Below are 22414 nucleotides of genomic sequence, written 5' to 3' on the forward strand. Positions count from 1 at the left end.
GGTATTCCCTTCAAGTAGTTTGACCTTTCCTGCAATGGACCCAAGAGAGGACCCATGTGGGACTATCATCTTCTAACTTTCAACCTTGGGACTGTTGACATTTGGACCAGATATGTCTTTGTTAGGGGAGCTGTCCTGTGTATTTCAGGATCTTAACAGTATCTCTGGCCACTACCCACTAGACGCTCAGTCAGGACAATCAAAAAAATCCGCAGACATTGCCACATGTCCCCTGGGATCCCCCGATTGAGAGCTACTGTGCTGACTAAAGGAAGAGGCTCTTGTAACTCAAGCCTGGGGCAGTTTAATCCCCTCAGCAAAGCCTGTCCTTACTCCTGCACCCTTGTGCCTGGTTTCTCTCCCTCACTTTCCCTCTGAGGCTACCATGCCTTCCTCAGATGGGGTCCTCCAACTTCTTTCTACCCTCACTAGCCCTGAAAGTGGCACCTGGGGTGAAAATGGGAAGCAGCAGTTTCTGCCCTTCACCTCTTGTAGCAAGGGGATCCCCCTGGCTGGATAGGAATTTACATAATTGGTTAAAATAAGTATGCAGGGCTCAGCTCTTAACTGTAACTGCTGTGAATCAAGGAGAGAGCAGGACTTTAAGCCCTTTTCCTACCTTGAGGGTGGGCTGTGAGGAAGAGATGAGGACATACCAAAAGAATCTGCCCTTTCTGCACAATTTCCCCTTGACTCAGCAGTCCTACTTCTCCTCTCCAGCCCATACTCATACTCACCAGGGCCCATATTTAGACACTGCAGGCCTGTGTTGTCATAGAAAGACAGATGGTTGCTATGAAGATTTGTTTACACACACACACACACACACACACACACACACACACACACACACACACACCCCTAGAGCAAGTCTCAAGCTGAGCAATGGGGGTGAATGGCAGTTCTTCCTGGGACATGCATTTTTCTTTCTCTTAATTTGCTGCTACCCCACCTCTTCTATTCCTCCCACATTTCCATGCTTCTCATTCCCAGATGACAATTCTCACTGACCTGTACTGTTCTTCAACATTTCCTTTGCCTCAGGAAGTCACAGGTTTTTGTTTTGTTTTGTTTTTTGGTCTTTTTGTCTTTTTTAGGGTCACAGCCTTGGCATATGGAGGTTCTCAAGCTAGGGATCCAGTCGGAACTGTAGCCGCCAGCCTATACTGCAGCCACAGCAATGCCAGATCCAAGCCGCGTCTTCGACCTATACCACAGCTCACAGCAACGCTGGATCCTTAACCCACTGAGCAAGGCCAGGGATCGAACCTGCATCCTCATGGATGCTAGTCAGTTTCGCTAACCGCTGAGCCACAATAGGAACTCCAGGAAGTCACAGTTTAAGAGAATTACGTAACTTTTTGCAGCTTAGTCCTTAATATGAGGATAATTATAATACGAACCTTATATGGCTCTTGTTAGAATTAAATTAGAGATATGTAAAGAAACTCGTATCATGGCTGGCAAAGTACATGCTCAATAAATGGAATGTGTTCTTATGCTAAAATAAAAGCCTTCTCCGGGACACCTAGGAACTAGCCACTGGTTCCTTTGGATATCTTGGCTCGTGCTTCTTCCTTGATAGTAGAAAAAAACTATCGTGGAAGTGTTGCTTATCCTGTGAAATGATAGAAGAGCAGAATTGCGTGGAAAGGGAGGATTGCTATGGTTTTGCCTTTGTTGTACTCACTGGAAAGCTGTTTTAGGAAGACAAATCTGGGTATATGATCTCTTCCTTTCTGCAGTTTGAAATGAAAGCCATGGGAAAGAAAAGACACAGGACATAAAACTATCATTTCCTGGCTGAATGGAAGAGTATAAAGGAGGCACAATGCTCTATGGGCCTTTGGTTCTGGCTACCCTTCCCCAGCAAACTCCTACCCAAGAGGCTGGCTGTGTCAGGGTAACAGGCTCAGGCTTGTTCCTACAGGAGAATCTGTGCATGATGTCTTTGAATATTTTTGGAAAAAAAAGAAACAAAAAATTGGAATGTTCTAATACCAGATAGCAGGTAATTCTATCTCTGGAAATAGAGAAGATTTCTCTTCTTCAGTTTGAATTTACCATAGAGCTAATTTCCTGCAGGAAGTCTCAGTTCCTCTCAACACACTGAGGAAATAAAACATGCACCTTGCATTTTCACCTCTGTTCTGCTTCACAGAATAGATATTACTATCCTATTTTTACAAGTTAAAAAAAAAACAGATTTGATTGAAAAAGGACTGGAAAGATAAATTCTAAACTGAGAATTTTGGCTACATCTGAAAGGGAGTTAGGGGAATGGGACTGAAGGTAAAATTCAAAGGAAAGTTAGTCTCATCTGTAACATTTTGCTTTGTTACAATGAGTATTTTTATATTGTTAATTGTTAATTAACACATGAATAAAAATTAAATTTTGAGGAGTTCCCATTGTAGCTCAGTGGTGACAAACCTGACTAGTATCCCTGAGGATGCAGATTCAATCCCTGGCCCCACTCAGTGGGTTGAGGATCAGGCATTGCTATGAGCTACGTTAGAGGTCACAGATGAGGCTTGGATCCCAAGTTGCTGTGGCTGTGGTGTAGACTGGCAGTTACAGTTCCAATTTGACCCCTAGCCTAGGAACTTCCATATGCCACTGGTGTGACCTTAAAAAGAGCAAAAATTTTTTTAATTAATTAATTAAATTTTGAATTAGAAGGTAAGGCTATTTTACAAACTTTAAATGAAGCTCAGAAAGGTAATTTATCTAAGGTAATTTGGTAATAGACTCCAAATTTCATGGCTGCCCCCCCCATACCAAAGCACAATGGTTTATGTACCCCTCATGAAGAACTAAGTTTGGAGCCAAGAGGGAGTCCTGAGCTTTCCCTCTCATGGTCATCAGGATCATTGTAGGGGGTATGAGGCCTTGGTTTGGCTTTTTTATTACTAAAGGGAGACATGACCAGACCATATCAGACCAACTTGATGACTGCCTATGACTTGGCCTGTGACATATGACTAAACCACATAGACTCAAAGGTAGGGAATGGGGAAGGATGTAAAACAAGACTGATAAAGGAGATGATCTTTGGAGTCCTTGTCGTGGCACAGTGGTTAACGAATCTGAACTAGGAACGATGAGGTTTCAGGTTCGATCCCTGGCCTTTCTCAGTGGGTTAAGGATCCGGCATTGCCGTGAGCTGTGGTGTAGGTCACAGATTCAGTTCAGATCCCATGTTGCTGTGGCTCTGGCATAGGCCGGTGGCTACAGCTCCGATTAGACCCCTAGTCTGAGAACCTCCATATGCCACGGGGAGCGGCCCTAGGAAAGGAAAAAAGACCAAAAAAAGGAGATGATCTTTTACTCTTAATTAGATTTTAATTGGATGTTTCAGCTGGGGTACCAAGATATAATAGAAATGAAATTCCAAAGGGAGATACCAGACAGAAATGCAAAGTTTTAAAGGAAATTACCACGGACCAGTTCCACAATTCTTGAACTCTCTCACTCATTACAAGGGTATAAAAAGTGGGGATAGGGTTTACAAAAGAGATTTCTTTGGAGAAAGCTACTACAGGGTCATAAGCCACATCTAATCAGGAGACGAGGTGAGGAATATGTCTCTCTCCTCAAGCCTAGAAAGAGGGGCGGGGCCACTGAAGCATTTGCTATTTGTTCCTGGGTAGGAGGTGATCATTAGACTGCATGACTCATGGTAGAGGAGTTTCAAGGCTAAGGCTGGCTAACCACAGAGCCTGCACGCACAGAGCAGACAGCTACATCTTGGAAGTAACTGCAGTCCCCTCTGACAAAAAGACAAATAAACCTGAATCCTGGGGACCAAGTACGGAGCCAGTTTAAAACCTGCTCAGAGAACTTCATTGACGCACAGTGGGACTCTTCACAGAGAGTTCCCTGTAGAATGGACCTCTGGAAAACAAAAGGTTGAGAGAGGGAGTGGTGGCCACAGAAATCTAATGTATCCTCTCACTTCAGGGAAGCTGACCATTGGAACAGGAAAGCTTCTGATGGATCCATGCAAATGCACATGAGCCAATCAGCTATCAATATCAGTAAAGCCTAGAGAGCATGAAGCCACCCACCCAGAACATTCCTCCCCTTTCTTTCTGCTGCATTCCTGAGGGTATCAGTATCAGCAGCTAGGAAGTAGAGAAGCCAACTACTGCTTTTCCACAGAGGCAGGCTTGCAGGCTCTATTGATCCTAGTTATGGGGTGGAGACCATTTTATTTTATTTTATTTTATTTTTTAATTTTATTTTGTCTTTTTGCTATTTCTTTGGGCCACTCCCGCGGCATATGGAGGTTCCCAGGCTCCCAGGTCAAATCAGAGCTGTAGCTGCTGGCCTATGACACAGGTGCAGCAACAGCAACATCAGATCCAAGCTGCGTCTGCAACCTATACCACAGCTCATCGCAGCGCCGGATCCTTAACCCACTGAGCGAGGCCAGGGATGGAACCTGTGTCCTTATGAATGCTAGTCAGATTTGTTTCCACTGAGCCACAGTGGGAACTCGGAGATCATCATTTTAAAATAATGCACTATGCTACATTCTACTTAAACTAATTGTGGGAGTTCCCATTGTGGCTCAGTGGTGAGGAACCCAACTAGTATCCATGAGGCTGGTTCAGCCTCTGGTCTCACTCAGTGGGTTAAGGATCCAGCATTGCTGTGAGCTGTGGTGTAGGTCACAGACACAGCTCAGATGTGGCATTGCAGTGCCTCTGGCTTAAGCTGGCAGCTGCAGCTCTGATTCAACCCCTAGCCTGGGAACTTCCATATGCTACACTTTCTGTCCTAAAAAGCAAAAACAAACAGGAGTTCCCGTCGTGGCACAGTGGTTAACGAATCCAACTAGGAACCGTGAGGTTGCGGGTTCGATCCCTGCCCTTGCTCAGTGGGTTAACGATCCGGCGTTGCCGTGAGCTGTGGTGTAGGTCGCAGACGAGGCTCGGATCCCGAGTTGCTGTGGCTCTGGTGTAGGCCAATGGCTACAGCTCCGATTGGACCCCTAGCCTGGGAATCTCCATATGCCGCGGGAGCGGCCCAAGAAATAGCAAAAAGACAAAAAACAAAACAAAACAAAACAAAACAAAAAAAAACAAAAACAAACAAAAAAACTAATTTCAAGACTGTTACCTAAAGATAATATTAGGGGGATGCTGTAATTTTTAATCCAGATCAGAGGAAAACCTCTCCCACTGAAATAAATTTTGCAGAGGCAGAAGACAAAATTGAATTTTAACTTTTACTACATCTCTTCAATTGTTCTTGTTAAGCATTTCAACTATAATCTTTGTATTCTCTGAGGCTCATGGAATGAGATTATGCCTTCCAGTTTGTAGTATGCCAAAGTGTCTTTGAAAGGCTAACATTCCTCCCCACAATAAAAACAATTCAAAAGAAAGGAGTTTTGGAGTTCTTTTATGGCACAGTGGGTTAAGGATCTAGCTGCAGTTGAGGTCCCTCCTGTGGCACTGGTTGGATCCCTGGCCCAGGAACTTCTGCATGCTGTAGACATGACCCCCCACACAAAAAAGAGAGAGAGAGAAAGAGTTTTAAGGATTTGGGGGTTGGCTGAGACCAAGGGAATTTAAAGTAGACTCTGAAAGTTAGTTAGAACCTTGAGGTCATCTAGTTATAATTCCTCTTGAATTAATCTTTTCCATAGCATCCCTGACAAATGACAGTTTAGTTTTTTCTTAAATAACTCCATAGAATTTACTACTATCTTCACTCTCATTAAAATGCTTTTAGGAGTTCCCGTTGTGGCTCAGCAGCAAAGAACCTGACTAATATCCATGAAGAAATGGGTTCCATCTCTGGCCTCGCTCAGTGGGACAGGGATCTAGCATTGCTGTGGCTGTGGTATAGACCGCAGTTACGGCTCCGATTCAACCCCTAGCATGGGAACGTCGTATGTAATGGGTGTGGCCCTAAAAAGATAAAAAACAAAAAACCTCTTTTGAGTATTTGAGGCCCACTGCTCTCTATACCCCATTTTATTAGTCTAAACATTCTCTCTTCCTCAGTTATTGCTCCTTGACATGGTGTGGACTCCTGGCATCTCCCTGACTACTTTCTGGATGAACACAGATGTGTCACTGTATCTAGGTGTGAACTAAGTTAAATATAAATAAATCATCACCTGCTTGTTGTACACTTTACTTGTGAGAGAGCCTTATTGACTCATTAAAAATAACTAGGAGTGAAGTTCCCGTTGTGGCCCAGTGGTTACCGAATCCAACTAGGAACCATAAGGTTGCGGGTTCAATCCCTGCCCTTGCTCAGTGGGTTAAAGATCCAAGGTGCCATGAGCTGTTGTGTAGGTTGCAGACTTGGCTCGGATCCTGCGTTGCTGTGGCTCTGACGTAGGCTGGTGGCTATAGCTCTGATCAGACCCCTAGCCTGGGAACCTCCACATGCCACAGGAGCGGCCCTAGAAAAGGCAAAAAGATAAGGAAAACAACAACAACAACAACAACAACAACTAGGAGTTCCTGTCGTGGCTCAGTGGTTAATGAATCCGGCTAGGAACCATGAGGTTGCTGGTTCGATCCCTGGCCTTGCTCAGTGGGTTAACGATCCAGCGTTGCTGTGAGCTGTGGTGTAGTTTGCAGAGGTGGCTCGGATCTCGAGTTGCTGTGGCTGTGGTGTAGGCCGGTGGCTACACCTCCGATTAGACCCCTAGCCTGGAAACCTCCATGTGCCACAGGAGCGGCCCTAGAAAAGGCAAAAAGACAATAAATAAATAAATAAAAATAACTAAAACTTTGGAGTTCCCATCATGGCTCATTGGTTAATGAACCCAACTAGCATTCATGAGGATGCGGGTTCAATCCCTGGCCTTGATCAGTGGGTTAAGGATCCGGCGTTGCTGTGAGCTGTGGTGTAGTTCACAGACATGGCTCGGATCCTGAGTTGCTGTGGCTGTAGTGTAGGCAGGCAGCTACAGCTCTGATTGGACCCCCTAGCCTGGGAACCTCCATATGCAGCAGGTAAGGCCCTAAAAAAAAAAAAAGAAAAAACACTATAATTTAGAGGTATAATTTGAGGGATGAGATAGGGTTGTTTGATTTTTTTGATTTCATAACAAATATATGATTACATTTACTTTAAAAAAAAAAAAACTTGTAAATAGGGCTCTGGTAGCCTAGGAGGTTAAGGACCATCCAGGCATTGTCACTGCTGTGGGACTGGTCAACTCCCTGGCCCAGGAACTTCCATATGCTGCAGACGTGGCCAGGAAAAGGGGAAAAAAAGAAAAAGAAAAAAGAAAAAAACACTACAGACAAGGACAAAGTCTTTCCTGATCATTATCCCAAATCCTTATCCTTTTGGTTATATATCCCTCCAAACTTTTTTCTGTGTATTTACATGGATATATATATAGCTACCTGTAGAAATATGTAGTTGACAAGGACTTTTAAGACGTAAATGGGGTGTTCCTGCTGTGGTGAAGCGGGTGAAGGATCTGATGTTTTCTGCAGCAGCTCAGGTTGCTGCTGAGGTACAGGTTCAATCCCTGGCCAGGCACAGTGGGTTAAGGATCTGATGTTGCTGCAACTGTGGCATATGTCACACACACACACACACACATACAGGTCGGATTTGATCCCTGGAACTTCCATATGATGCAGGTGCAGCCATAAAAAAAAAAATGGTATCAGGTTGTTTGTGTTATTCTGCATAGTCTTTTTTCATTTAACATTTTTCAGAGAATTTTTCATATCCGTACCTGTAAAGCTATCTCACTCTAGGTACATGCTATAGTATGGAACCCATTATATGAATGTATCACACTTTATATTACCATTCTGTTGTAGGACATATAGATTGTTTCCAATTTTTTTGCTGTTACAATGTTTCATTGAAAATTGAACAATTGTAGGCTCCATTGTCAGACTTTACAGAAGAGAATACTGAGTTAAATATCCCAAGCCAAAAGGAGAAAAATTGAAATTGAGCAGTAAACCAAGTTTATTACACCTTTCAGGGCTAGTGCCCTCGTTTTTTTTTTTCTCTTTCAGGAGTGTCTTGGCTAGTCTTGGCCCTTTGGTCTTCCATGTAAGTTTTAGAATCAATGTATCCACTTCCTTATTTGGAATTGCATTCAATCTGTACATCAGTTTGAAAGAGAGTTGACATATTTACAATTATGAGTCTTTTTTTGCTTAATGATTTCAATAGAATTTTGTAATTTTCTCCATATAGTCTTATATATAGTAGTAGAGACTGCTGGTTGTGCTTCCTTTCCTCTATGGTAACAGAATCCCCAATTTTTTTTTTTTTTTTTTTTTGTCTTTTGTCTTTTTGTTGTTGTTGTTGTTGCTATTTTTTGGGCCGCTCCCACGGCATATGGAGGTTCCCAGGCTAGGGGTTGAATCGGAGCTGTAGCCACCAGCCTACGCCAGAGCCACAGCAACAAGGGATCCGAGCCGCGTCTGCAACCTACACCACAGCTCACGGCAACGCCGGATCCTTAACCCACTGAGCAAGGGCAGGGATCGAACCCGCAACCTCATGGATCCTAGTCGGATTCGTTAACCACTGCGCCACGACGGGAACTCCAGAATCCCCAATTTTTAACTGGATACATGGACGCTCAGAATAAAGACTATATTCTTAGAATAAAGACTCCCTTAGGAGTTCCCGTCGTGGCGCAATGGTTAACGAATCCGACTAGGAACCATGAGGTTTCAGGTTCGGTCCCTGCCCTTGCTCAGTGGGTGAATGATCCGGCGTTGCCGTGAGCTGTGGTGTAGGTTGCAGACGCGGCTCGGATCCCCACGTTGCTGTGGCTCTGGCGTAGGCCGGTGGCTACAACTCCGATTGGACCCCTAGCCTGGGAATCTCCATATGCTGCGGGAGCAGCCCAACAAATAGCTAAAAACAAAACAAAACAAAAAGACTCCCTTAGAGTTCCCGTTGTGGCACAGCAAAAACAGATCCGACTAGTAACCATGACATGGTGGGTTCGATCCCTGGCCTCACTTAGTGGGTTAAGGATCTATCTAGTGTTGCTGTGAGCTGTGGTGTAGGTCGCAGACTCGGCACAGATCCTGCATTGCTGTGGCTGTGGTATAGGTCGACAGCTGTAGCTCTGATTCAGCCCCTAGATTGGAAGCCTCCATATGCCAAGGGCATGATCCTAAAAAAGCAAGGAAAAAAAAAAAAAGTCTCCCTTACAGTTAGGAGACCATGTATCTAATTTCTAGCTAACAGGATATTAACAAAAAATGTATGCAACTTCCAGGAAATGTCATTAAAGAAAGCTATATCCCCTTTGCTTTGCTTTTGTACTTCCTGCTGGTTGTAATGCAGATAACATGGGTAAAGCTAGCCTTCTTGGACCATGAAGTAGTAGAGTATGTATGAAAAGAGCAGAACAATGCAATAGAAGGAATGCGAGTTCCTGATCATTACAGAACCACCATGCCAATTCTGGATTTGTCAGAAAAGAAGAATGAATGTTGGATAAGGTAACTGGCAATGTTTTATCACACCTTCTGAAAAGCCACTGAGTTCTAGTTATATGCTAGTGTTACCTGTGGAGACTAGGGCTTAAAATTATGATCTTATAAGCAAAGATGATAGATTACAGTGTAATGTTGGGAAAGTAGGAAGATACTGATGCTGGTGGCATCAGTATGAAAGAGTATGGTATTCAGTAAGAAGTCTAGAAAATGGCCAACTAAGCAGTAAGTTCAATAATTTTTTTTTTTTTTTTTTTTGGATTGTATCTGCAGCCAGAGATTGAACCTGCACCATAGCACCAACCTGAGCTGGTGCAGTGACAACGCCGGACACTCAACCCACTGTGCCACAAGGGAACTCCTCAATTAATGATTTTGACATAAAAACATGAGCTCAGCCTTTATAGTGTGTAATCAAGAATAATTTTTAGAGGGAGTTCCCATTGTGGCTCAGCAGTAATAAACCTGACTAGCATCCATGAGGATGCAGGTTCGATCCTTGGCCCCACTCAGTAGGTTAAGGATCTGGTGTTGCCATGAGCTGTGGTGTAGGTTGCAGATGCGGCTCAGATCTGGTATTGCTGTGGCTGTCACATAGGCCAGCAACTGCCGCTCTGATTCAGTCCCTAGCCTGGGAACTTCCATGTGCCATGGGTGTGGCCAAAAAAAAAAAAAGAATTTTTAGAGATTATTTATGGTCACAGGTGGGACTGTTTAGGAAAAATTATGTATATTTTAGAAATAATGCAAAAAGATGACAACATGATCTTTTAATATCACGTTAGAACATTTTTAAAGAAGTCCACCTGATTGATGGTCACTAGATTACCTTGGGGAATGTAATTTAGTTTGCTTAGCACCCAGAGATTTTACAGCTCTCAAAAATTAGAGAGTAGGAGTTCCCATAGTGGCTCAGCAGTAATGAGCCCAAAGCATATCCATGAGGATGCAGGTTTGATCCCTGGCCTTATTCAGTGGGCTAAGGATCCAGCGTTGCCATGAGCTATGGTGTAGGTCACAGACATGGCTTGAATCTGGCATTGCTGTAGCTGTGAAGTAGACTGGCAACTGCAGCTCTGATTCAACCCCTAGCCTGGGAACTTCCATATGCTGCAGGTGTGGCCTTTAAAAGACAAAAAAAAAAAAAAAAGAGGATAATGCAATTGAGTATGGTATGAAGAGGCCTTAGAAACAGCTTAAAAGAAAAAGATTAGCCTCAACCTAAAGAGAGCAAGATGCTCCAGCAGTTCTGAAAAATCTATCAGCCAAGTAGAGTCTCCCCAAACTTGAGTTACATACAGGGAAACAAAACAAAACAACTCCATGCCCCCCCCCCCCCAGCACACATGCTGCTTTACCAGGCTGAGGAATAAAAGAGCTGAATAATCAAGAGAGACAGTGAGGATAAGAGCAAAAGTTTTTTTAAATGGGGAGGTTGGTAAGGCAACATGAAATGTTAAGTATGCCCAATTTCAGGCCCCCCAAAACTGGAGAACAAGGCTCTGAGAGTACATCTTAGTTCCTATACTAGGACTTAATTTTTTTTTTTTCTATTTTGAAAGAAATGATGTAAATGAATTCTCTGAAACAAAGGCATGTTTTAAGGAGGAAATGTGCTCACAGTTTGAGAAAGTTTCAAAGGATTCAATACATGCCTACAAAAAAGAATGGCATAGTCGGGATGTCAACAATGCTTTTCTTTTGCAGTTCAGGACTGTGGCCAATATCGTTATCCTAAGAACAAGAGCCATTCTTGATATGGAGTGTGCACATATCCAGAGGTTTCTCTGAGTAATACCAGATATCAGAAGACCTTCTAAGCGAACTAAAATTCCCTGAGGACAGGACCCCAGACATCCTGGAAACATGCTAACTCCTTGCCTCTAAGCTGTAGACACTCTTTCCGCTCATTGTGAAAGCAGAGGTTTTCTAGCACTCAGTCCATAGTAGTCTGGAAGGTGGTTTACCTGTTAACCGTGTATAATATGGATGTATGTTTTATGATAATGTCACACTCCACACTTTCATCTCTTAGTCATCAAGCCCTCTAGACTCTGCCTCCACAGTGTCATTTTATCTTTTCCATTTCCACTACCACCACCTGAATTCAGGTCACCATTAACTTTTTTTTTTTTTTTTGGTCTTTTTGCCTTTTCTAGAGCCGCTCCCTCGGCATATGGAGGTTCCCAGGCTAGGAGTCTAATCGGAGCTGTAGCCGCCAGCCTACACCAGAGCCACAGCAACACAGGATCTGAGCCGAATCTGTGACCTACACCACAGCTCATGGCAACGCCAAATCCTTAACCCACTGAGCAAGGGCAGGGATTGAACCCGCAACCTCATGGTTCCTAGTTGGATTCATTTAACCACTGAGCCATGATGGGAACTCCATAGGACACCATTAATTCTTGCCTATCATATTGCAGTAGCATCCTAACTTATTTACTTCCAATCCTTTCTTTCTTGATCCATTCTAAAACCCACAATTAGAGCAATGAACCCAAAGTAGAGCATATATCATGGTACTCTAGTTCTCAGTGGTTTCCCAACTGCCTAGAAAAGTTCTAAGCTCTTCAACTGGCTTTCAAAACCATAACCCCAACCCACTTTTCTAGCCTTTATGTATTCCATATTAGTAAACATTTAGATTTATCCATTCAGCAATTGAGTGTCTAAGGTGTGGCTAAGGTTACAAAGGGAAACAAGATAAGTTGCCTCATCAAGTGGATAGTCCTTGGAAAAGATGACTAAAACTGAAGAGAGTAGCCAGTGCAGAAGAGGGAAAACCAGGAGAGGTGGTGGCCTAAAAGGCACCTGAAGAATGTGTTTCAAGAAGGGAATGGTTAGGAGTTCTCCTGTGGCTCAATGGGTTAAGGACCCAGCATTGTCAGTGCAGCAGCTCGGGTCACTGCTGTGGCGTAGGATCAATCCCTGGCCCAGGAACTTCCACAAGCTGTGGGCTCGGAAAAACAAACAAACAAAAGGAAATGATTGAACACCTGTTAAGTTCTGCTGAGAGGTCAAGTAAAATGAGGAATGCAAATTAACCACTGGAGTTTAGCCAAGTGGAGGTCATGATAACACTGACAAGAATGGGTTCAGTGAAGTGGTGAGAAGTGGATTCAAGAGAGAAAAGGAAGGAGGTTGAAGATTTTTGTTACAAAAAGGGGATCAAAGAATTTAGGTTCTAAGGAAGGCTTTCTAAAGATGTGAGAAAGAACATCAAGTTTGTGTGCTGATGGAATGATTCAATAGGGAAAGAGAGGAGCTCCCTGGTGGTCTAGTGGTTAAGGATTCATCATTGTCATAGATCGTGGAGTGGATTCAAGCCCTGGCCAGGGAATTTCCACTGCCTCGAATTTGTGTGCTGATGTAATGATTCAATAGGGAGAGAGAGGAGCTCCCTGGTGGTCTAGTGTTAAGGATTCATCATTGTCATGGATTGTGGAGAGGATTCAATCCCTGACCAGGGAATTTCCACTGCCTCAGGCATGGCCAATAAATAAATGTGAGTAGATTGAGAGAAATTGATGGTGCAAGGGATAACTGCAAGGACTTGAAGAGACAAGGAGATGCGATCCAGTGCACAAGTGAAGAGATTGATCTGGGATGGTAGGGAAGGTTTATTCATTTTAACTGTAGTAATGGCAGACAGAATGGAAACGGGAGAAAATTCACAGATTTGCTGATGAGAAATGAAGTTTTTTTGGAGTTCCTGTTACGGTGCAGCAGAAATGAATCAGCCTAGTATCCATGAGGTTCAATCCCTGGCCTCGCTCAGTGGGTTGGGGATCCGGTGTTTCCGAGAGCTATGACGTAGGTGGAAGACGCGGCTTGGATCGGTATTGCTGTTGCTGTGGTGTAGGCAGGCAGCTGTAGCTCCAATTCGACCCTAGCCTGGGAACCTCCATATGCCACAGGTGCAGCCCTAAAAAAGCAAAAAAAAAAAAAAAAAAAAGAAAGAAAGAAATGAAGTTTTTCTCCTCTGATTGTTTCCATTTTCTCAGTAAGTTAAAAGCTTAAAGTGAGGCTGGGAGAAGGGAATATGGGACGTTTAAGGATATAAAAGAAGGTGTTCAATAGTCATCTTGGATCACAGGAGAGTGAATCGATTAAGGAACTGCAATAGGATTACTGAACACTTGAGATTTCTGGCTATAAGCTTAAAGTGAAACCAGCAATGCACTTCCTTCTACAGCCTCTGAAGAAGAAACCGCTTTTGCACGCAAATTTGCTCAATCTCTTTCCCCTAAATAAAATCGCGTTCTAGAAAGCAGAGCAGAAAAAGCTACCTCTTCCATAAAGTCTTCCCCTAGCTCTCCTAGCCGAAAGTGAATTTTCCAGCCTCTTAATTCCAATATTAAGTTGTTGATGCCTCCTATATTCCATCTCACATTATGGTTTGTTGCTGTGCAAGATTTTACATTCCTTAAATAGATAAACCATTTCTTATTCACTACAACCGCAGGATGTTTCTCTCCAAACTTTCTGCCCCTTATTATAAAGCTCCATGCTTCTAGGTCTTGCCCAAATACATAATCCTGTGGTACAGGTGCCCTATTTCCTTATTAAAGTGATGTTTTCAGGAATAGGAACCATGCTCACCTTTCCTGCTTCTGTCCCTCAAATACTTTGCTCTTGAATTTTAGCTATTACTAATTTTACAGATCTTTTAGGAAAAACAGGTTGCTTCAATTAATGTTAACTCACATATATGGTATATAACAAGATCCATGTCCTTAAGGGGTTTACCCCTAGATTCAAATGTCTCTTATCAACGTAAGTGGTATCAAGAGTCTCAGAAGATGTAGTGAACGAGTAAGACATATATAAAAAGCATGAGAGAGATGGCGATGGGAGAAAGCAAATAGGGAGACAGGCATAAAATTTAGCTGGAGCAGAACAATTTCGCTTTGCGAATTTACGTAAAAATGATTCTATAGGTCAGTCCATGGAGCGTCCCCGTTTCCACACAATGTTGGAATGAGAGTACAGAGCTGAGGTTGCGCAAAATAACTACATTTTCCCAACAGTGTCCTCATATTCATCCATCCTAAGGCTGTGGTCCCGCATCCGTGGCAGAATTTACTCATCCCTCTTCCTCAATCTCCGAGTGACTCGAGGGTTAGGACTGTGGTGTGGGGGAAAAAAAAAACAACCCTCCGGTACAAAAGCAACAGAAGGGGCTTGCAAATCAGCACTCAGGGAAGCGACGAGGTAGCAATCCCCAGCCGGCCCAGACCGGCACGGGTGAAGAGCGCAAGCCCACCTTGCAGAGGGCTGGAGCCAAGGTTACGTAACGGGCCGCGAGAGGTTCGGAGAGCCGGAAGCCCCGCCCCCCGAACCGCCGGTTAGGTGCCGTGCGGTGCTGCATTCTCCGGAAGCTTCCGCCCCTTGCCCTTTTACGGGGGTTCAATTTTTTTTTTTTTTTTTTTAGAGAGTTGCTGACGCCACTGCGGACTGGTTCTAAAACTGCGATCTAGGAGTGCCTCTCTCAGACCTTACTTCCGCTTCCTTCCCGTAAGGAGTCGGGCCTCCCCCATTTTTCTGCCAAGGTGGTGGCGGCGGCGGCTTGCGATGTTTGGCCTCCAGAGAAACGCAGTAATCGGACTCAACCTCTACTGTGGGGGGGCCGGATTGGGGCCTGGAAGCGGCAGCAGCGCCTCCGCTCCGGGAGGCCGTCTCTTGGCTACGGGAAAAGAGGCCACGGCCCGGCAAGAGGTAGGGGGAGGGGAAGCCGGCATGGTGATTGGCGGAAGCGCCGGCGCGAGCCCCCCGTCCACTCCTGCGCCAGACGCCCGGAGGGTCGCGCGGCCCTCGCCCATTGGCGCCGAGGGCCCCGACGTCACCGCGACCCCCGCCAGACTGCTGTTCTTCGCGCCCACCCGCCTCGCGTCGCCGCCTGAAGAGATGGAATCCCCGGCCTCCGACGCCATCATGTCTCCCGAAGAGGAGCTGGACGGGTACGAGCCGGAGCCCCTCGGGAAGCGGCCGGCCGTCCTGCCCTTGCTGGGGTTAGTCGAGGAGGCCAGTAGTGGCCCCGGCACGGACGGCTCGCTCCCCTCGACGCCGCCCCCGGCAGAGGAGGAGGAGGACGAGTTATACCGGCAGTCCCTGGAGATTATCTCTCGGTACCTTCGGGAGCAGGCAACCGGCGCCAAGGACGCGAAGCCAATGGGCGGGTCTGGGGCCGCCAGCCGGAAGGCGTTAGAGACCCTGCGACGGGTCGGGGACGGGGTGCAGCGCAACCACGAGACGGCCTTCCAAGGTAAGGGGGTTAGTCGTGAAGGCTGCCCTGCTTTTTCTTTCTCTTTAGCTCTCTGGACTCACGCACCTTCGGTGGGTGGAAACCGAAACGAGTCCATGTTGAAACGACTCTTATCCCATTTCTGAAACCAGAATATTCTGGCCGTGAGTCATTGTTTCCGCCCACTTGATTCTTTTGGAAATGGCAGCTCTGTTCAAAGCCCGGAAAGGGTGGGATGTCAATTTTCAAGTGGGAACGGCCTAAATTCTATAGAGCTCAAATAGCGATTTCCCCCGTCGTGGGTGGGCAGGCGAATCGTGCCCTGGTTTAGACAAAGGAGGCGGTGAGAACCTGCATGCTTTTTTTCCTCTCAGGCATGCTTCGGAAACTGGACATCAAAAACGAAGACGATGTCAAATCTTTGTCTCGAGTGATGGTCCACGTTTTCAGTGACGGAGTAACAAACTGGGGCAGGATTGTGACTCTTATTTCTTTTGGTGCCTTTGTGGCCAAACACTTGAAGAGTATAAATCAAGAAAGCTGCATCGAACCGTTAGCAGAAAGCATCACAGATGTTCTCGTAAGGACAAAACGAGACTGGCTAGTCAAACAAAGAGGCTGGGTAAGTTTCATTTAAGGTTGAAAAGGGGACTTGAAGAAGTGGGGATGGAGTGGAGGGTTTTATAGAGAAAGGGGATATCTAGAGGTTTTTACAGATGCACAACTCAGTTTTCGGGCTCTAACTTAATGTACCTCTGAATACGTTGCATCAAAAATTCTAGTTTTATGAAAAGTTTAGGCTATTTTACTGATTGAGTCTTTCGTTTTGGGTTATTTTACTATAATTCAGCTGGATACTCCTCACACCAGTGGATTCAAATTATGAAGAAACAAAAAATCACCTGGAGATAATAGAAAAAATTATTGAAATTGCTCCTCCCTTTTAATTGCATAATCTGTCTCCTTTGCAGTCTGGGGGTAATAATTGGTTCCTGGTTGTGTTTTGGGAGGAACCTTAGCTATTTTAATTCATCTCTTTTTTTGTGTGGCCACACCCAAGACTTGCAGAAGTTTCCAGGCCAGAAATCGAACCCGCACCACAGCAGCAGCCCTAGCCACTGCAGTGACAATGCCGGATCCTTAACCCACTGAGCCACACGGGAACTCGTAATCTTTTCTTTATAAACAGTGTTTTTAAGCCAGTGGAAGCCTGTACTTGAAAATGTGCTTTTCTTTTTTGTTTTCTAGGATGGGTTTGTGGAGTTCTTCCATGTAGAGGACCTAGAAGGCGGCATCAGAAATGTGCTGCTGGCTTTTGCAGGTGTTGCTGGAGTAGGAGCTGGTTTGGCATATCTAATAAGATAGCCTTTTAAGTGCAATAATTGACTCTTAACCAACTCCAGCCACAAAATCCTACGTCTGTGAAATCAAATGTATTTATGAAGTTGGACTTCAGACTGTCTAGGCCATAATCTCCAAGAGGTCTACTCTAGCAACAGAGAAAAGCAAGTGGCAAGAGGATTATGACTGAAATAAATACCTGGGAAAAGTAGTTTCCTTTGAAGAGTCACTGTCTGAAAGAAGCAGAATTCAGTTTCAGCAAAGTCAAACTTTGGGAGGCCTTGAAGAGTACTTTTTAGACTTAGGGTCGATAGTAGGGTAAAGAGACTTTAATTACCTTGTCTAGAACAGGAAAGAGGCCAGTAGCCAGGCTAGTCCTAGAGTTCATTAAATATGCCCACGGACTTCATTAACTTTCTTTAGTGTCAGAAGAGAAGCACTAACAACACCACTGGTGTGTGTAAAGTGGATTTAAGCTACAGGTAATAGAACTATGATCTGAAGCCCCAATACTGTACAACAGCATGTGAAGGGAAGCTTTTTCCTCTCTATAACTAGCTTTTCCCAAGTGTTCTTCTTGAATAGAAAGTCCAAGTGCTCAGGACATTTATACCTGTTCTGCTTTGGCTTGTGGTTTGAGGGATTCTTTATTAGCCTCGTTTTAAGACAAAAACTTGTAAATGTATTTGTCTGTAAAAATTGTATATATTTTTACAGAAAACCTTTCTTTCTCCCTTTGGAGAAAAGTCTCAAATTTACATTAGTTTTTTCATACCCTTTTGAAATCTTTAACCTCTGTAGTTAGGAACCTGTTTCTTACAGCTTTTCTATTCTGAACTTTGTTCCTGGTCGGTTCTAGATTGTATACAGAACCAACTGTTGTAATTGTATGCACCCTGTTATAGTGGAACAATTCTGACTCATAACTATGCAGGCTTTAATTTTCCTGATTTTGATAAGTATTTCTTAAGGTTTTTTGTTGTTTTTTTAAACCTGGGACTGAAAAATTGAGAAATGAAAATTAATTCTTTCACTTTATTACGTAATAGGTTTGCAATAATTGAGTCAAGATGGGGTTTTAAGATTTTATTTTGGGGGGTGGGACACATGGGCTGATGACTTAAAAATAATGGGCTCTGATTGGGCAACTACTCATTTGAGTTCCTTCTGGTATGATTTAACTAGTGAAATATAAACTGAGTTCATGAGCTCATCTTCAAAGCTTCTACTAAAAGATTTTCAGCTGTTCCAGATGGGACTTATTAGCAGTATGTATAAAAAGATCACATCAGGTGGATGTGAGACATATAATCCCTTGTTTGCCTAATAAATTGTACAGTGATAGCTTGGAAAAGCAGACTATAGTTTAACCATGGTGCTATTATTAGGCTTGCTTGTTAAACACAGGTCTAAGCCTACTGTGTCAATAAAACAAATACTTCATTTCTGTTAATAATGTTCAGACTTTGTTTCAGACTTTTGCATTGGCATCCATAGAGATTTCAGACTTGATGTTTTTATCAAACGTACCATATATTTCCTGTTTTTCTTTGAAATATTTGCTGCTTGTTGTGCTCCCTCAACACATATTTATATCAGTTCCTATAAATTTGCCATCCCTGAACTCTTGCTAGCCCTTTTTAGTTTTTGGCACTAGGAACCCAAGTGACCACCCAAGGAGTCCACAGACTTTCATCCTTCATGAATTTTATCCTCAGGAGGAGGTAGTACAGTGAGCTCTAACCTAACAGTTAAGAGGTGAGAAGAGTCCCTTTTCCTTGAACTGGTTTCTTTTTTGGTTGTTGCTCAATCCTGTCTTTGGGGAGATAAAAGTCCCCTTAGGGATTTTTCAGAGGAAGAGACCTTTTATGTGACTCTAGGTTCTTTTGCATTTGAATATGTTCACTTAAAATTATAGAAATTAATGGGCTCTGTTAAACCTCAAACCTCAAAGAGTTATTTAAACTGGTAAGCTGAAGAAAACTTGTGTAGTGGAACCATGGTCATTTGAAAGCTTCAGCCTCAGAATGTGACCTTTAGTGTGTGGACTCCAGACAAAAATAGGCATGAATAATATGACTAAGAATGTAATAGGGAAGAATTGCCCGGCCTGCCCATCTCCGAGCCATAACATCATCCAGATAGAGTTATTTTTACCTGTGTATTTATCGTTCTTGACCATAAACCACTTATTTATATCATGTCTCTCTCTAAGGACCTAAAAGCACTTTATGTAGTTAATTAATCTTAAGATCGAATTAAGGTGACTGAAAGGCCTGTCTCCCCATAGCCACTTGTGGAAATAAGCACAGAGATGCCAATTGGTGGAGTTTAGGGTCCCCACTTCCCAACTTACTGGGTGTGACTGCTGAAATGCAGATGAGAATCTTAAGTTGATATTTGGGGCAGGTTGGGTGATTCTATAGGGAAAGGAGGCACCTGTTTTAAGTGCTGACTAGCTGTGTAGTTAGGCAGCTCCTCCAAAATGGAAAGGGAGGAGCTGCTTGGAAAGATGTCTCTCTCAGCAACTGTCTGTCTGATGCTTCTCTCAGGGAAAAACCTGCAGTCCTCTAGTGTGTCTGTGGTCTGTGTACATTCTGTTGGGGGTGAACACCTTGGTTCTGGTTAAAACAGCTAAAAAGCTGTTGACAGCTGTGCCAGGAAGGGTTAGGACCAACTACAAATTAATGTGGGCTGTAAAAAGTAGTGTGTTTCCCTAACTTTCTGTTTTTCCTGAGAAGAAAATAATAAATCTTTTATTCAAATACAAGGTGTGGTATGGGTGTTTTCTAAACATTGCTTGTTTTCCTTCCCCCTCTTAGGCAAGCACCTGAGGGAAGTCAGCTGAGCAAATAAGTATAGGTGAATTAACCAGCAAAAGCCCCATAAAGCTGATTTGCCTTAGAACAAAGGTCAGTTCCCTTCAGAATAACCCCTTTTCATCCAAATTAGATACACTGGGGTTTTAATTAAATGTCTTATTTGAAGTAGTTCCTGTTCATTTTAACACAAAAATCAAAATCAAAGTCCTGATAAAAGTCTTCAAGTATTAGTATATCGTGGCAGGTAAGAGGGTTTATTACAGCAGTTCTCTCTCCACCTCACTCAACTTTTTGAGGTGAATGAAGGAGCTAGAAGAAATAACACCCGAAGTTAAGGGTTCTTGGTACTAATGTTTGGATGCTTTTCCCCTTTCCTCCCAAGAAGGTGAGAATAAACAAGTCCATTTCAGAAGCCTCCTTCAGGGTCTTTATTTTCAGCTACCTTGAAGGGGAACAGAATCACCATGGAAATGTGCAAATATGAGGTTTGCATATTGGTTTTAAGCCCTGAACACCAAATGCTAATCATGCAAATAGGATTCTGTGCTTTTCACCCTTCAGCTTTTGTGCCTTTCTACTTGGCAGTCCCCCTTTTCTCTGGAGTCTAACCACCAAAAAATGGCAGCTTTTTATCAGTATAAAGAAAGCCATTTTGTACAAGTGACCTCCCAAGCAGAGGGGTGGAAGGAGAGTAGCACAGGATTTAAGGGCCCAAATCTTGGTCAGGGTCCAATTCTGCACAGTGCTTTTGCTCCTGTTGTTATGTTGTGATGTGAAGCCATTACTATGGCAATATTCCTTAGTTTAACACCTTAAAAACTTGGGTCAGATGGTAACCAGTAACACAAGTCACTGAGGGAGTCAAAATAATCAACACTTCCTCTCAGTTGAACCAACCAGATTTTTTCTTTCAGTTCCTGTTTTTCGACTTTAGTGCCAGCTCTTGCTCATAATATTTCAAACATTTTTCTTTAAAGCAGTTGTGGCAACTGAAGGGTTTTAAGAAAAATTAAACTGAAATAACTTGTATAACTGGTGTGTAACATGGCTCCAACCAGATGCTCAGAGCATAGGCCATTCCCCGAGTTTAAGATAATCAGCTGAATTTGTCTCATTTTGTTCTAGTTCTTTTTGGCCCTACTTGTTCAGTGATAACAGAATTTTGTCTTCGTGAACCTTTTCTCTACACTGTTCAAAGGCCTTTCAGTTGTAAGATTTGAAAATTTAACTCTGTCCGTCCTTAGTTTCAATGTTGTGACAGTGTTATCTTAGTTACGTGAAGCATGTGGAAAGATGACTGGGAATTGCCTCCAGGCAGATGTAATCAGTGTTCTTAATTAATGATTCTTGTGAGGTAAAAAAAGAAAAAATACATATGGCAGACTCTTGATCCCACGCTATACCTGGTATCTCTTTTGTGATTCTTTACCTGCAGGGAATAATTGTTCTTGACTGTTGGGAAATGTGATTGGGCTAAGAATACTACTCAGGATTTTACCTCTTCCATTTCCATAGCTTATTTCTGCCATGGATTTCTATATTCTTACTACTTTGCCTTTTCTCCTCATCCTCTGTTCAGGGATTACTTTATTAAAAATGTTTCAACACCGCAATGATCTAGTACATTTAATGAGCTTAAGGCGGCCAGATGTTTCCTGAGTCTCTTCCTTTGCCCATTAGCAGGGTCTGCTGCTTACTGTGTACCATGCACTGTTGAAGGCTGGAATTATAAAGATACTAATTCTGGAGTTCCCGTAGTGGCACAGTGGTTAGCGAATCCGACTAGGAACCATGAGGTTGCAGGTTCGATCCCTGGCCTTGATCAGTGGGTTGAGGACCCGGCGTTGCTGTGAGTGGTGGTGTAGGTTGCAGACTCGGCTCGGATCCTTTGTTGCTGTGGCTCTGGCGTAGGCCGGTGGCTATACCTCCGATTAGACCCCTAGCCTGGGAACCTCCATAGGCCATAAGTGCGGCCCTAGAAAAGGCAAAAAAAAAAAAGATACTAATTCTTCCCCTCAAACTCAACCAAAAAAGACTAGTTGAGGGAGTTCCCCTTGTGGCTCAATAGTAAGGAACCTGACGAGTATCCATGAGGATGCAGGTTTGATCCCTGGTCTTGTTCAGTGGGTTAAGGATCTGTTATTACTGTGAGCTGTGGTGTAGGTCACAGACACAGCTCAGATCCTGCACTGCCGTGGCTGTGGTATAGGCTGGCAGCTGCAACTCTGATTCGACCACTAGCCTGGGAACTTTCATATGCCACACCTGTGGCCCTAAAAAGCAAAAAAAGAAAAAAAGACATGATAAATAATGCAGGGTCATCTTTGATTGGATCCTAAATGAGAAAAAGCTATAAATGACTTGGCAATTGGGAAAATTTTAACATGGGCAAAATGTTAGTACTGTTTCAATATTAAATTTCTCGAGTGTATTGTGGTTATGTAAGAGAATCCTTGTTTTTAGCACACACATCTGAGGAATTTATGCATAACAAATCTATGGAAAGAAAGCCATTGTTGCCCAACTTTAAAGGTTACAAT

General features: G+C 43.6%; 1 protein-coding gene across 1 annotated transcript; it reads left to right on the top strand.

The window, feature by feature from the left end:
• The first annotated feature begins 14899 nt into the window (after window positions 1-14899).
• MCL1 (MCL1 apoptosis regulator, BCL2 family member) lies at window positions 14900-19822 on the top strand. Its single transcript, NM_001348806.1, has 3 exons — window positions 14900-15732; window positions 16086-16333; window positions 16960-19822. Exons 1-3 carry the CDS (start codon window positions 15042-15044, stop codon window positions 17074-17076), a joined length of 1056 nt encoding a protein of 351 aa, NP_001335735.1. The 5' UTR covers window positions 14900-15041; the 3' UTR covers window positions 17077-19822.
• The last annotated feature ends 2592 nt before the right edge of the window (window positions 19823-22414 follow it).

The sequence above is a fragment of the Sus scrofa genome, chromosome 4 (assembly GCF_054392235.1).
Source record: "Sus scrofa isolate SSC_HxYL_T2T_F1_AM1 chromosome 4, Sscrofa_HxYL_maternal_Yorkshire_Landrace_v2.0, whole genome shotgun sequence".
Lineage (NCBI taxonomy): Eukaryota > Metazoa > Chordata > Mammalia > Artiodactyla > Suidae > Sus > Sus scrofa.

Excerpts from the sequence above, each read along its gene's own strand:
- MCL1 (NM_001348806.1), top strand. The coding sequence starts at position 15,042 with ATGTTTGGCCTCCAGAGAAACGCAGTAATCGGACTCAACCTCTACTGT. Across the intron at positions 15,733-16,085 it reads CCACGAGACGGCCTTCCAAG|GCATGCTTCGGAAACTGGAC; the intron begins GTAAGGGGGTTA and ends TTTTCCTCTCAG. Across the intron at positions 16,334-16,959 it reads TAGTCAAACAAAGAGGCTGG|GATGGGTTTGTGGAGTTCTT; the intron begins GTAAGTTTCATT and ends TTTGTTTTCTAG.